The sequence below is a fragment of the Perissodus microlepis genome, chromosome 15 (assembly GCF_051167445.1).
Source record: "Perissodus microlepis isolate ML-2025 ecotype Zambia chromosome 15, ASM5116744v1, whole genome shotgun sequence".
NCBI classification, from domain to species: Eukaryota; Metazoa; Chordata; class Actinopteri; order Cichliformes; family Cichlidae; genus Perissodus; species Perissodus microlepis.
The window spans coordinates 20464479-20480732 of NC_140475.1; the positions used below are offsets into that span (position 1 = coordinate 20464479).

At 39.0% G+C, this 16254-nt stretch overlaps 1 protein-coding gene and 1 long non-coding RNA gene across 3 annotated transcripts in view; one reads left to right on the forward strand and one right to left on the reverse strand.

Moving 5' to 3' along the window:
• The window catches only part of msraa (methionine sulfoxide reductase Aa), a 55215-nt gene extending 50808 nt beyond the window's left edge, over positions 1-4407 (reverse strand). Inside the window, exon 1 of one of the 2 annotated variants that reach the window (XM_084952293.1) lies at positions 4190-4407. In XM_084952293.1, coding sequence (XP_084808419.1) covers positions 4190-4325 — 136 coding nt within the window. In that variant the 5' untranslated portion in view covers positions 4326-4407. Of the gene's footprint in view, positions 1-319; positions 949-4189 lie in introns of those variants that run through there. The other variant, XM_084952292.1, reaches the window with a different exon arrangement.
• Positions 4408-9256: 4849 nt separating this feature from the next.
• On the forward strand, positions 9257-15235 carry LOC146372085 (uncharacterized). The gene is made up of 2 exons (XR_014802764.1): positions 9257-9890; positions 11166-15235. It is a non-coding gene; the product is annotated as an uncharacterized LOC146372085 (long non-coding RNA).
• The last annotated feature ends 1019 nt before the right edge of the window (positions 15236-16254 follow it).

A 16254-nucleotide genomic window follows, 5' to 3' on the forward strand; every position in this document is an offset into this window, starting at 1 on the left:
CACCTGGTCAGACATGTTAACATGATTAAAAATAAAGTTATAGTCCTACTTAACATTGTAAATACATAGTTCTGTGTAAAGTCTGATTGGATTCACTGTTAACCATGCAAAAGCCAACCAAAAGATCTTGGTGGGTATTTTGGTCTTTTTCTTAGGCTTCTGGCCCTGTTTGGCCTGCTTTGTTTCCTCAAGCTTGATCATCAAACACATACCTGGCTGCTCTTTGTGTTTCTACTCCCTTAAGCATGAAACCTCTTCCCCCAAACAATTACTATTGGTCTATGAAGTTTCAAAGCCCAAAAAGCATTGATACACAAACCTCTTGCGCTGCGCACAGATGGCCTTCCTCTGGCTACTACGAGAGTCTCTGAAGTCCAGTATCCGGCCTTGTCCAGTTCACAGATGCAGTTTAGCGCTCCAAGAAATACGAATGCTTTATAAACTACTTTTTTAGCATTAAAATCACAGGTCGACCTTTTGCACATTGTAGTCACGCTACACTTTGTCTCCAAAACCTAATCGCGTCCAATTGGTCCAATGCGGAATTTCGTTTAAATAGAGAAAAGGGCTTGTTTGTTTCTGATTTCCATTGACCTCAAAGACGCTTCAGTCCGTTGAAAATACTTTTTCTCTCCCGTCTTTTTGAAGCCGATGCAAAGCTTGTCCCCATCCACCACCACCACCACCTTCACCACCACCATGCCTGGACGTTTCTTGATTTCCTCTGGCGCTGCATCTCTGAGCCAGACAGACAAAGGAAGGGAAGTCCTGCCAAGTCTCTCGACTGCAGGCATGGCTTTTTCCTTTCCTCTCTGCTCCCTCGCTCTTTCTTCGGCTCTCTCTCGATTGTGGCAGTGTTCCCGAGGAGCCTTGGCGATGCTCCAGCATGTCTGCCACTCCGTCTGAACCTTCCCATCCTACCCTCCATCCCGATCGTCCTTTCGCTGTGGACCCCCGCCCCGCTAACCCCTCCACTCCCACATCCTCCTTCCCCAGTCCAACCCCCTCCAGCCTAACCAAAACATTAAACACACTCCAAAAAACAAAACAAAAATTTACATTCAACTCATTTATAATCAGTCAAATATTTGATTCTGCATCTTTTTCTTTCTCTTCAACCCTTAAACCAAAACTCACTCAATATTCCGAAAAACTGTTGTCACCCAACAACCTTTACACTTACCACTAAAAGGAAGTGACCGCGTGTGTCTCTGACTGTGTGTGTGAGTATATGTGTATCTCAGGTCTTTTGTTTAGTGCCAGTGCAGATCTATTCATCATGTGCCAAGACTCTGTGCCCTCACTTGTAGTGAAGAGGGGGCAGGTTGGTGCCAAGTGCCCTGACTGCCAGCTTAGTGCTGCCGTCGGTCTGTTTATGCTCACAGAAAGCTCTCTATCTCACAAACACACACACACACACACACACACACACACACACACACACACACGTATAAGCACAGTTTTCTTTGAGCCATTTACAAGCAGGAGTGGCAAATATATTTGTAAAGAGGGAACTAAATAAACAGATGTATGGAATATTAAAAGCAAGTGCTGATATGTATAAAAATTAAGCTGATATTATCTGATGCTTAATCGGAATATATCTCCCCTTAATATCCTCAAAGTATAGTTGAGCAACATTATTGTCTTATGGTTTATTGTATGAAATATTAAAACGTTTTAAAATTCTACAACATTATTCGGAGGAAATTGTGACATAAAATGCACCTTTTTTTATATACATGAAAATGTAACATTCTGTTACATGATATCTAATTTTGCTGTAATTCTATAAAATTATACCTGAATTTTACATACACTACATACATTATTTAAATAGTTTTCTTAGATAAACCTTGTCAGTAGCAGGTTTGACCCCCTTTTCCTTCAGAACTGCCTTAATTCGCCATGTCAAAGATTCAGCAAGGTGCTGGAAAAATTCCTCAGAGATTCTGGTCCATCATGACATCACAGCATCACACTGTTGCTGCAGATTTGTCAACAGGACATCCATGATATGAACAGCCTTTTCTACCACATCGCAAAGGTGTTCTATTGAATTGGCATAGCATGTTATCCTTCTGGAAACAAGCATCAGAAGATGGTACATTGTGGTCATAAAGGTGTGGACACAGTCAGCTACAATACTCAGCTAATTGATACAAAGGGGCCAAAAGTGTGCACAACGCTATCATACAGTACCACCGTCAACAGCCTGAACCAAGGCTTTCACATAGTTTACGACAATTTCTGACCCTACCATCTGAATTTTGCAGCAGAAATGGAGACTCATCAGACAAGCCAACGTTTTTACAATCTTCTATTGTCCAACTTTGGTGAGCTTGTACTAACTGCAGCCTTAGCATCCTGTTGCTGTAGCGCTTGTGTTTCAAGGTTCAACATCTTCTGTTTACATAGATCAGGGGTGTCCAACTCCAGGACCCAAGGACCGGTGTCCTGCAGGTTTTAGATGTATCCTTGATCCAACACAGGTGATCTAAAACCTGCAGGACACCGGCCTTTGAGGCCTGGAGTTGGACACTCCTGACAGGAATATTCTTCTGCATATCTTTGATGTAACTAGTAGTTATTTGATTTACTCTTGGCTTACTATCAGCTTGACCCAGTTTGGCCATTTTCTGACCGTTCTCTGTAAACTCTGCAGGCGGTTATGTAGGAAAATCCCAGCAGATCAGCAATTTCTGAAATACTCTGGTGCCTGATAGGATCAGGCGCCCACAACATCGGCACATTCAAAATCACTCAAATCTCATTTTCACCAACAATATGTAACTATCAAAGGGATTCCCAACATTTCTAACTTAATCATTTTTAAACATGCAAATATCAGAAAATATTTTGAGAATTAAATTGATTATACTGATGCTAACAAGTTATCCAAGTTAAGTTGTACCCCAGCTCTTGCAAAATGACAGCTGAAACAGGCAAATGCACCCACAACACTGAATTTGGGCAAATGGTTGGAAAAATTGATGGATGGGTGAGTTTTATAACACAATGGATTCAAACTTAAACCAAATATATTGCATAATGTTTAACTGCTGGAAAAATCTACTGCTGCAACTATCAGAATGCAGTTTTGCTACAAACTGAATGCAATGTTTGGTTAGTCACTAATAAAGCATCATATTTTATATGTACTGTACTTAAAGTTTGAGGAGCTGTTATCAGTTTAAGCAGTGGTTTATAATCTTTGGACCTTGTCAGATTAAAAATCACTATTTACTTTTGATCCCTTTTAATCTTTCACATATCTGTGGGGCATTTCCACTCTAACTTTTTCAGAATTCAGAATTCAGAGAAAACAAATATCTAATTCTTTGTAAAATATAAACAATCGGAGGATAAATTTACAATATGTAAAATTATGACACTTTTTCCATTTTATTCACTTTCTATTGGTCGTATCTATCTTTAGATTTATCTACCGATGCTTAACTAATCATTAACCAGGTAAAGGCACAGCAAGCTGCAACTGTTAAATTGTTTACTTTACAAACAATAACTTCACAATGTAATAATAAATCAAGCTTTTTTTTTCCTGGCTCAAAATGGGCCTATGAAGCATGACTCTGCACATAAGCATGGTTTACCCACATACAGTAAAAGTGTTATAAAGCAATATAAAGATATCTTTTGTGATTTCTGCCCATAATTACATGAAAATCTCGATTTTTCCATCACAAGGGAAAATTCTCACACATATTTTTCCTTTTTTAAATTTTACTTCTAATACTTCAGCATTTAAGTTGCCTTATTAGGTGCTGAAATTTAACCTGTGACTAAATATGTTTACATTCATACATTGGTATTAAATAAGTGAATACTTATTTACAGACCTCTACATTTGCGGATATTCGTTTTTTCCTCTACCACTGTTAAGAGACTGGGACGCGCATGCGCAGTAACAGCATACTTTAACTGGGTAGTAGCAGGTGTAGCATCGGATAAATTTGTGATTGTTTAACTTAATTACATTCTTATAACTGAAGCTGCTTTCTTCGTGAATGGATGGAAACACCTGGGAAGTTACCCACAGACCATTGTAACATTAAACAAACCAGCAAACAGCTCGTTTCATTTCGCTACATAATGCGGATATGTAGTAAAGTTATATCACAGGGCTAACTTAAGCTAGCCTGCTGAAGCTAACCGGGTCCACTCTTACCGGAGACTTTCATACTCTCAGTCCGGCCGGGCAACGCTGTCTCTGGGGTCGGCATCTGTGCTTTGGAGGCCATATCTCCCATCCGAATGTTGACAAAGTGACGCCAAACGAAAAGGATCCTGGATGGAGAGACCATTGACCCTCAGCACCTCCCGCACCCTGCTGCTGCTCTAGCTAGCCTTACCTAACAGACACATGGGTTTGCGTAACTGTAAGTGTCGCCCGTTACACAATGATGACTGTAAACAAAACACATTTTGAAAATGTTTTATTGCACACTTACAACATAACATAGTGCATTTCCTCATTGAAGACAAAGTACACATTTTGCCACACACGATGCAGAAAGTGAAAGTTAACTAGAAAAGTTTTTCATTGTTTTTATTTGTATTTTCTTGTAAGTAACTGGGACCACAATAAAGACGAATTCACCTGCTGGGTTTGTTTTTCATTTCGTCTTGTTTCTGTGAACACTGATGAGCTGTATATTCACCAGTGGCTAAGTTAACATAAAAATTCCTATTATTTTGAATGGAGTTCAGTCGTAGTCTCTCAGATGTGAGCTAGTTTGTAGTTTTATATGACTGGTGCTCCGTCGCTGTTAAATACTAATATGAGAGATTTATGTATAAAGCTGGGGAATTCTTGTGTCACAGGAGCCAATCCACAAAAGTGTAACAAAACAACTTTAATAAAGAAGAACCACTGAAAAAATAAACACAACATGACAAAAATAGCTCAGCAAGTTTAAAGAAAATGGTACAATCAGAGATTATTTAATAAAAGTTCAAATATAATACAATAAGTGGCTTAAGTAAAAACAAATGCATTGAGACAGCCTCCACACTGAGCTGTTAGCTGTTATTTACTGATTCCACTCAGTTAAACTGGCCATCTGTCATTTTACCTAAACCTCTGTGTCAGTTTGAACTCATCAACACCAAACTGTTGAAAGAAACATTTGTCTTTCACACCATTAAAAGCAATGTTACTTAAGTCTGTTTGGAGTTTGAGTTCCCTGTGGGTTTCAAAGATCTTTCTTTTTCTTCTTCTTTCAGCTGTTTCCTTTAGTCACTACAGCTGATCATCTCAGTCCATCTCACCCTGTTCCTACCTCCTCCTCTGTCACACCAATTCTCTGCATGTCCTCCTTCACTACATCCATCAATCTCCCCTGTGGTTTTCCTCCTTCCTGGAAGCTTCATAATCAACTTCCTTTGGCAAATATATCCACAATGCCTTGTCTCCAAAACGTCTCAGCCTTGCATCTCTAACGTTGTGTCTAAACTGCTCAACCTGAGCTGTTCCTCTGGTGTACTTATTTCTTTGTTGTTGTTTTGGCCTTGGAGACCCTGATGTCTGTTTGGTTCTGTATATTTTTTCTAGCTAACTTTAATACTGTACATTAATTAAATAAATGCTTTGTTGCTCATTCAGCAAGCTGATTCTAAGACTTGTGGTTTGTCCTCCCTAGACTTTTAGGTGAGGGGCAGTTGCACCCTATGGCAGGTACCCCTCTTATGGGACAGATGGGATAGACCTCAGGTCCCCTTCATCGCCATGGTGGACAAATGGTTTAGAAAACTAAGAGACACATGATCAAATATGACTTATTTAATACATCTACATAAATACCATGACCCTGAAATTTACCTGAAGCTGTTCATAATGTAGATTTATGTCTACAGTAGACTAGAAGACTTTAAAATGACTTTTACAAAACTAATGTCTGACACTGTCTCATATCCAAAGGCAATCTGTCATAAGTCAGGGTTTTTAGTTATAGACTGTAAAGGCTTCTTTAAACCCGTCAAAGCTTTTTGCAGACAGACTATGTCAACATTAACTGCCCTTTAAACAACAGCATCTCATTTGTACATTTGTCAAATAAGAATTAAGCTCTGTCTCAAATTATGCATTTTAATACTTTTCTCACTGTTTTGTGAGCATAAGTGTTCACACTATTACAAAAGCACATACAACTACACAAACCCCAGTGGTGTACTCAGGAGGGTCAGAAAGTAGTCAGTAGAAACACTTTTGTTCTATGTTATAATCACAAAGCACCTGAGGCAGTAAAGTTTTTCTCAGCTATTCAGGGACAGTTTTTTCATGCCAGTTAAATTACAACATACATTAATATGTATATATAACGTACACTAAGACAGCACTCTGAACTTTGTGCCAATGCTTTGGGGAAAAGGGTCCTTTCTTTACAAAGCTAGATCCTGTGTGACGTTCACCCTCCACCTTTGAAGAACTCCACGAAAACCATGTTTATTGCCCAGTGCTGCACCTCCTGAGCATGAATGGTAGCGCATTTCTGCAGAAGCCAGAGGCTGATTAACAGGCCTGGTTTGGGGACTACATCATCATAGAGCCACATTTAAAATGTAGCTTTGGGTGTCCACATCCTTTAGGGCACAAAGGCTAATTGTATTGTTAGTTAAAACTATCTGGATTAAATTAACAGTTTATGTTGAGGTGGAAGGGGGCTCATTTCACCCTGTGTGTTTGGTGACGCAGTGGTCCTCAGAGGAGGACGGAGCATCCATGAGTGGTGTACTCATTATATATTGAACATTTCAAAGACTGTGGATCTTACACTGTTACTGCTAATATGATATTATTTCCCATCATGTCGTCGCCATTATAAGAAGAAAAACTGCTGATCAGTAAGGCAGAGGCAGCTTTTGTCACTGCTGGCCTAAAAAGAAAAGACGGTGCAGAAAGTGGACACGGCATGGAAAGAAAGGAGAGGGGGCACTTATTGGTTACTGGCAGTGGTAACGGGATTGAACTTCACTGGTTTTTATTAAAAGCTTGCCCTAAAAGAGCTCCAGCTGAGTTTTGTAACCATTTTACACTAAAGAAACAATGTGACAGGGGCGCCAAAACATTAGAAAAATACAGCCATTAAAACGAACATGCACACAATATTAAAATGGATAAGTTTTATTCCATACCTCGAAAAATGAAAGCAGAATATGAAAGATAAACAATGAAAATTGTAATTACAGGGAGTTAAACACCAAGTTGTCTTCACACGGGTATAATGGTTTGAATTATGAAAGTAAACTGTAAATATTTGACATTTTAATAAAAATCCAAACAGCAGAACAGTTTAATGTAAGCTGTGAACACTTCAGCCCTGACAAGAAATGAAAAGTAAATATTAAATGATCACAAACATTACACAACGAATTAAAACAAAAAAATGTTCAAGAAAACGATTCAGCTGTATTACTAGGATGGTTCAAATAAGGTTGTAGGGATTTGTTGAAGAAAATCTGGCTCTGTGAGATGGAAGATAATGATTATTTCATAGTCGGCAGCTATAATGGTGCAGTCAAATGAGCACCGAACAGCCTCCATCAGTCAACTGGTTCCCAGTACACTAGGTGGTGGTGGGGGGATGGATGGAAAGGGGACAGATGATGAGCCATATGGAAGAACCCAGGAGGAACGCTGCTAATGCTGGAAAAAATGTTAATTTCAGTGTCTCATTGTTCGTGTATGAAGGTGGGAATCATCAATAATTCAGATGGCAGGTGCACAGTTTTAGTTTTCACTGGAGAAGAAGACTTTTCTAAATGTACACTTCTCTGTTAACTCTTTCCACCTCTTGGCTTCTTTATATTAGAACCAAGCAATGCAGCATTTCTCCAAACATTTCTGAACATCTACTGATTGAAGCACATTAAATGAAAATGCCACCTGGTGCAACTATGAGTGAAAATAATGTGCTGCATTTCAGCTAAAGTTAGTAGATATATTGAGTGGTTCAGGTGGGGGCAAAGAAGGCAGGGGCCCATTCGTACTCGAACTTTGCCCTGTCTGACTTTTTGAGGCAGGGATCGTGGCTGAATTTGTTTGAACATAAAGGGGGAAAAAAGTTGTGCCAGTCTTCATGATGGCAGCACTGACAAAACTCAACCACAGAGACAAAAATCAATACTTTATCTGTTTAATGCAAACCCAATTAAACTGCTTTCTCATCCATAAAGAGCCTGTCATCTAATTTAACTCGTTTCCAAAAATGCTTAAAAGAGGTTTTGGTGGTTTTTTATCCCTGTTGTTCCAATCACTTTAGGCTGGAGCCACAGAATTGAGTCTCAGATGCTCAGTATCTTTTATTTATACTCAGGAAAGGGAAGAATAAAGGGGGAAATTCTGAACATTTGTGAATAACGGTGTTTATGTAGCCTCTAAAGAAAATTTGAGCACCAAAAATGAGAAAATTGTAACCAGCAGCTCTACAATCACCTTATTTATGTGCATCTCAGCTGGAAGGCCATTCAAAATTCTACCAAAAATCTCGTCATCAAACAGGTATATAATTATAAATGTCAACCTATTTCTTGAATGGTTTGGTAAATATGATGTTAATTACATACACAACCATGATGTCAACATATCTCCTCTAATATGAATGTATTAATCCTATAATTTCCTTTGGGATTAATAAAGTATTCTGATTCTGATTCTGAAAATGTAAAAATAAAAGCCTTGACTAACTAATTTAACAAATAAAACAAAATAAACTAAATTATTACGGCTTTATTTCCCATTATTCTACATGATAATCACAAAGCACTTTTATTTATTTATTTATTTTTTACAAGACTACACTTTGTGGCATGGCTTTGGGGTGAGCACTTTACACATTCAGCGTGGCACCTTTTCATTTTTCTAAGCTATATCCGGTTTGGTTGCTTCATCCTGCACCTTTGTTGAACTCCATGCAACCCGTCGTTATTGCTTATTTCAAGTACAATAAGCAAATCTCTGTAGACGAGTTTATAAATTCACAGCAAGCCTGAAAACACGAGAGCAGAGGCTGATGAATGCGCCTGGTTTGGGGATTACATCATCATTTAAAATGTAGCTTTGGGTGTCCGTATACTAGCACAGAGGCTAGCTGCATTGTTCCTTGAAGCCATTTGGATTAAATTAATGACAGTTTATGGTCAGATGGAGTGGGGCTTGTTTCACTCGGTGTGTTTGGTGAGGCAGATGCTTTCACTCCCCCCCCCCCCCCCCCCCCCCCCCCCTCCTTTCTTAGAGGAGGACGGGGCGGATGAAAAGCGGAGGGAGGACGGAGCTGGAAGCTGAAACTGAGGATGTAAAAACCCGGCTTCATCTGACTCCCTCTCTTTCAGAGGACCACCCCCTCCCCTATCCTCTCTCCATCTGACTGCGCCCAACTTCTCTCCCTCCATCCTGCCGTACAGCTACACGGACTGCACCCAGCACGCACAAAACCTGATTTTGATGGGTTCGGGATATTTGCTTGACTCTTGTACTCTTTATGGGTCTGGACTATTTGTACTTTAAAGAGTGTTCTCTGGAAAGAGAAAGAGAGAGAGAGAGAGAAATACCGCCTATTCAGCTCGTGTGCAGAAGAAGGACGGTCCGACCTCCGCATCCCTCGCAACATCCCTCCGCTTCCTCCGCATCCTCAGCATCCCATCCCTGGGAGGACCTCCAGAGAAGAGGACCGCGGACCAAGCCGCAAATAAAGCCGGTTTTCATCGTTCTCTCACCGGCCACACAGAGCCTCAAGAGTCGGTGTGTTTAATGGAGGTCTGGGCTGCCTTTTTATTTATTTATTTTTAAACATCAAACAATAAGAACGTGCTCGGTAATGGCAAAAGAAATAGATACCTGCGCCATTTATCCTGCACCCTGCCGCTGAAAGGTATTGTTGTTGTTCGGTGTTACACACTTTTATAGCACATTTGTTCGTTTTAAAGCTAAGGTATTATAGGCGTTGTGTGTGTGTGTGTGTGTGTGTGTGTGTGTGTGTGTGTGTGTGTGTGTGTGTGTGTAAAAACCCTTTCATCTGCGCTTTGCTCCTGCGAAAGCCGCAGTGTGCTGTCGTGCTCTGCGGAACTTCTCTTTTTTTCTGTTTCTGTTGCGAAAAAAAGAGCCAAATTCTGCATTCACGCCCAAATCCATCCACAAATACTGCACCAGATGTAATATTTAACTCTGGCAGGCCGTGGTGTTTTCTGGTAAATTTGATGCTGTAATTGGAAAAACGCAAAAACGGAAATCTTTATTGTGTTTTACTGTCTGTTAAACCAGTTTTTACAGACTGTAATTTGACCTATTCGGTGCCTGCAGTCGTGTATTGGTTAAAAATGTTCAATATAAGCTCTAGCACACACGCACGCACGCACACACGCCCGACCCCCACAAAGGCAACCATCCACCCCCTCCCTCCTCTCTGCAGTTTTAGCCTACATGAGCTATCTGGGTCATTAGCATTTCAGCGGTTAATGAGGCTGCAGATGGGTCCTCCTCTCTGCCGGAGAGCCGCTGAGCAGCACAGATGATGCTGATGCTGCCGCTTTTCATCTGCACAAATCAAAAGAAGAGGCTACATGTCCTGATGCCCCCCTGCCCCCCTCCTCTTTTTTTCTGTTTAGCTGACAGGATGGTGTACTCATGTGGGATGAGAAGTAAAATTGCAGCAGCAGCTTCCTCCCCTGCAGCTGTGTCACTAATGCAGTGCTGTATAAGAACGTACATTATGGCTGCTGCTGCTGCCGGATAATGGAGGATGATGCTTTAATGGTCCGCAGTGCTGCCGTGTTTTTAATGATTTAAAACTGCACATCTCTGCAATACTTTTTACACATATACTGTATTATTTTAGATTTTTTTATTTTTTATTTTTGGCCTCTTCCAAATGCATTTTCCCCTCCAGTCTTCCAGTATGCCATTATTGGTTTCCACTCATCCGGGGGTATGAAAATCAATTTGCAGAGATTTTTACACTTGCTCCATGCAGTCAATCAATTTCAGTGAGCACCATGTCTGCGTTTAATGCAGCTGAAGATGCATTACTGTTGCATGCAGCGCAACTAAAAAGCAAAAAAAAGGGTGAAGAAAAAAAACAGAGGGAGGTCACATGATGTTAAAAAAAATCATTTTACATTGAACAAATGTTAATCTTTTTTTTTTTCAGGCCTCCAGAAATCCTTCAGATGACACTTTTTGTGGAACTTCTGCCAAATTAAGCCAATGAAATGACAATACCAGTAGAGATGACATTATTTCAAGTATGCTAGAAGCCAAAAGAGGAGATTGAAGCGATTAATATTCAAATGATTTGGATGGATTTTGACATCATTTTTAGTCACAGGGCTAAAATCGGCAAACTGTCCATATACACAGCGGATAAACTGATTGTCACTGAACCACTTCTAACACTGCACCCATTTACATCTCAGGGAAAAGAAAGATATGCACACACAGTCACATTTACGCCTATGCATGGACCACTACAGGGTCCTCCTGAGCTGCCTCTCTGTGTGTGGACTGCAGGAGGAGACAAAGCACTGCAGAGGAGCAGAGCCGAATAAAAAAAAAACCTTGCCGTTATTGTAACGAACCACTCTTTTGCTTTAACAATAATGTATTATAACACTGTCAATAGATTGCATTCACAATATCTAGTACAATCAGCACCAATATCATCATAAATGTTGCTGTCAGTGTAATTTGATCAGCTGTATTCAATTTGTAAGGCAGTTTTAGCAGCATGCGGAGGCATGATAAATAATCAGTGCAGTCATAGTCAATATAACCCAACGGTGACAATAAAGCGTTCACTATATTGATATTTAATACATTTATAGCCCACTGAGTGTCATGGGAGATTTACAAGCTCAATATATTGAAATTTGTTTATCTGTTTATAGAAATACATTAAAGAGGAACTCCCTCAGCGCTTGATAACTTGGCAGCAATTTTATTTTCTGGAGTGCTGCTGTTGCAGAAAAACTACTGAGACAGATAAGGACGGGAATAAAGTGGAAGTGACTCAGTCAAGCTGGACAGAGAAAGCTCTAGTAGGGTAAAGTAGGACAGAGCAGTGCTGGGGAAAAAAAGAAAAGAAAAACAGTGGTAAAAATGGACTCACTGGAAACGTTAAAGCGAGGTGCACAAGACCACAGCTGCATTGAAAAAAAAGCAATAAATGTATGAAAACTGTACAGAATCACAATGTTGTGAGTCAGATGAGAACAAAGGGGAATAAGAGAAATATGGGTTGTCACTCCTCGTGTTCACAGCGGACCTTGATTTAAATGTCCATACAATTAAGGCACGCGGTGAATGCCAAGAGAGCAACCAAATATCAGCCATTACAAACACTTATTTGAGTGTTCATGTCATGCAAAGATGTAAAGATGCATTTCCAGTTTCCAGTTTCTCTAACATGGCTGTCTTGACGGTAGACTGGGTAAGACGTTGCAGTACCACCACGGACCACTAGTGCACATATATAAAGCTTATATCTATATATATGTATATATATATATAGATATATATACATATATATCTATGTATATATATACATATATATATATATAGATAGATAGATATAGATATAGATATATGTAAAATACTTTTTTTGTTCCTTTATTATTTTTTATTAAAAATTATTAGATATAAGATTGTCCTCACATTTTTCTTTCATGCCGTTACAACCCTATCCATATTTAAGACTTAACTATGACAGCGCCTTCTAGTGTCTGAATTACATGAGCTTATATTTAGTCTGTGTGTAGTATTATAGCGCCAGTATTAGGAGGAGGTTGGGGTGGATGGATAGGTCTAGGGTTCTGCTTTTGTTCTCCTAAACCTGAATCAAAAGATTTGAAATAAGTGCTTTTTGCCTTTAATCTCAATTGGAAATCAGAGAAACTGGAGTAGAAATAAGTAGAGAGTAATATTAATTGATTTTCCTGTCAAATTAAATGATTAAATACAGTTTAGCATAAAGTGCTATCATTTCCAGGCTCTTGTAGGTGTCTAATGCCACATATTGCAAATGTTTTCAAAAGTCATATTTGTAGCTAGCTGAGTTGTGCCAATTGGGGTTAAATATCAGCATACTCACATGTGCCAAATTTGGAGTAGTATTATATGTGCAGATTTGGCCCAGTTTAGACTGAGAAATGACATTTATTTCTACTGGCTGGCAGAATTAGGACCATTTCAACCATGGGGAGCTGCAGGAAGGGACTAATATTTTGTAACTGAATGCCAACCACCAGTGAGCATTCAAAGAATCAGTATATACAGAGATTGGTCCAGAGATTGTGCCCAATTAAATGCTCACTAATAATGAACTTCAAGATCAAACTAGTCAGTAGTTTTATTTACAAAGGCCTAAATCCAACCAGATTATTTCTATCCTCAACTTCAGGTAAAGGAAAAATCCTCAAAAACTAATTAAATGAACGAGATAACGCTGAAAGACGCCAGATAAACACTTAAAAATGTCTCGTTAACATCAGCAGAACACATCAGTTCATTCTGCTTTCATTACCATCGCTGCTCTGTTGCGTCTCGCTTACATCAGCCTCCTAAATCCTAAGAAATCCGCTATAATTTGTAGTCTTTGAGACTTTGAAAGCTGTCTGACATGCAGGTCTAGTTAATGTCCTCACTGAAAGATCTGATTAATTATGTTCTAAAATGAGATTAGATTTAAATGAGATTGGAAGCACTGATTTGAAAAAAATGGAAAAGGGTGTGAGCAGCCGGGTTAATACCCACCACTAATTAATGCCCTGTGTTTACAGATTAAAATTCAAAATGGAATTAAAAGTATGGACAAAGCGGGTCTGCTGGAGGCTTTAATAATGTATGCTTCACTCACATGCATGTCTATAACATGTAACATGTAATATTAATAAGAACCAAGTGCAGCTACGGTGTTCCTGTGCTTCCTGTTAATTTCCTGTCAGCCTGTATGAATCCACCCTGGCATGCTTTGCTTCAGTGCTGCAGGATTGTGATTAAAGTAACTGTGTTTCACATGGGTCTCAGTTGTTATGGTTCTGACATGCAGACAAGGCCAATAAATACTATACAAGAGGATAAAGCCTTCTGATATTGGATGGAAAACAGCAGCAGAGCAACTGCAAGTAATGCAAATAGGAAGAGATTTTTAGGCTTAAAATCTTTCATAGAAAAAGGATATTTTTGGACTTCAGCACAAAAAAACTGACTCCCAGCGCCTCCAGGCTTTGTTCCCAGTATAATTAATGCTTGTTTGTATAATTATTGCTGTCCAATAAGCACTTTTTGCTCTGTGTGAAATAAGAGAATACATTACACGGATGTAGGTGAAGATTTTCTGATTCACAGTAGAGACAAGGATAGCAGCAGGACAGGAAGTCTCCCGAGTTATCACTTACTAATGCATTGTCCCCAAACACAGAGTGTATCGATCAAGGATGTATAGTTCGTCTGCTGGGAACGGAGGTCGTACACTGGATATTTACTGTATGCTGTTCTGAACATGCACAGAGAGTGAATTTAATCACTCTGGTGCATCTTAATGTATTTTCTTCAGACTGTGAATTTTGCAAATAAATTGATTTCAGCTTGTTAAATTATTTAAAGAACCACGTTTTTGTTTTTTTTCTGTCCCATACAGCTACTTTACTTATACTGGAAATTTGCTTAACTCTGGGCTTTTCTTAGATGAGCTAAAATATCTGTAAAAAACAAACAAACAAAACCTTCTCCTTTTTCAGAAACTGCCATGTACATGGGAAAATACGGACGCATGGATTGTGAGTGTTATATGGGCACATATTAGATCTTGGGTTTGACAGCTGAAAGATGAAACAGATGATTAATGTACACGCACTGCAGAATAAGACACCATGATTGCATTATAGTTTATCCTCTGGCTGAATTCTTTTTATCCCAGTATTTTTTTTTCTTATTTGATTAAATAAAAGTAACCAAATCAATGTGATGCAGTTTCCCTCCACCCTTATTCACAGTTTTTTCACTTTTCTGCTATAGACGTGTTTTATTTGTTGGCTGCGGTATAATTTTGCAAGATTTATATACTCGGCTCAACTGTTCAAGCACTGTGGTTAAATAATTTCAAAGCAGTCAGTGTTATGTGTCTGTGCGTGCTGTTTGTCTATTGTATGTTCTCAGGGCCATAATGATACCCAAGAGTGTCTTATGAAGATGCTAAACAATAAAATACAATTTAAAAAATGACCTTGTTGTTGTCTTTATTCTTTTTGTTTCATTTTTTATATATTTAATGAGAACCTACCTTAACTTCTGTTACACAGTTTTAGTTGTGGATCTCCATATTAAATGGCAAAATCTTCATATAATGATGTATGGACTTCCTGTGAGCCAAAAGGTCAGGCTTCAAACTCCTCTAAATGCTCTATTGATTTTATTTTATTATTTGAGAACAGTGAGACGCCCTAATATTGTCATATTAGCTAGTTATATAGCATAGAAGCCCCACCCACCTGCAGGCTAAATCTTGTGTTTGTGAAGGGCAGTGACTTCAAAGAAAGCTGGATTAAAAAGAAGGTGGTCTTAAAGGGAGAGGAGCTAAAAAGAACTGAGGGCTCGCACAAGCCAGAACAGGTCTTCTTCTTCTCCTCCAATCCATGTCCAAGTGTCCTTTGGCAAGATACTGAAGTCCAAATGGGTCCCAGTACATCCATCATAGAGTGAACATGCAGTAATAGAAAGCTCTTAATGGTGTGTAGAATAAAGCACTTTGAATGCTCAAAGTAGAAACATTTTATAAGTACCAATCCAAATACCAAGACCCAGTAAAGGATGAATAAGTTTGAACCAAAGCTACTCCAAAACAAAAAATATGGAGCTCAGTAGGTTGATTTGAGCTACATTAAAAAAGAAAACACACACACACACACACACACACACACACACACACACACACACACACACACACAAACACAAAACCACATAAACCTTTGGATGATTTTAACATATGCACAGTAAACCTTTGTGAAAGAATCTTAAGAATAGACTGTTTTTTCCAGTTTTGAGCTGATATTTATATGAACTAAACTAAATTAAACTAGAGACTCATGTTGAGGTCTAACTACTGATTTATACAATGTTTACAGAGAACAGCAGAAACAAACTGGTGTTTTTGTAATCACCACCCAGAAGAACTCATCAGAAACGTAACCTCAGAAAGATGAACAAATCTTTCTGCTTTTACAGCTCTGAGCTGCTTTTCAGTC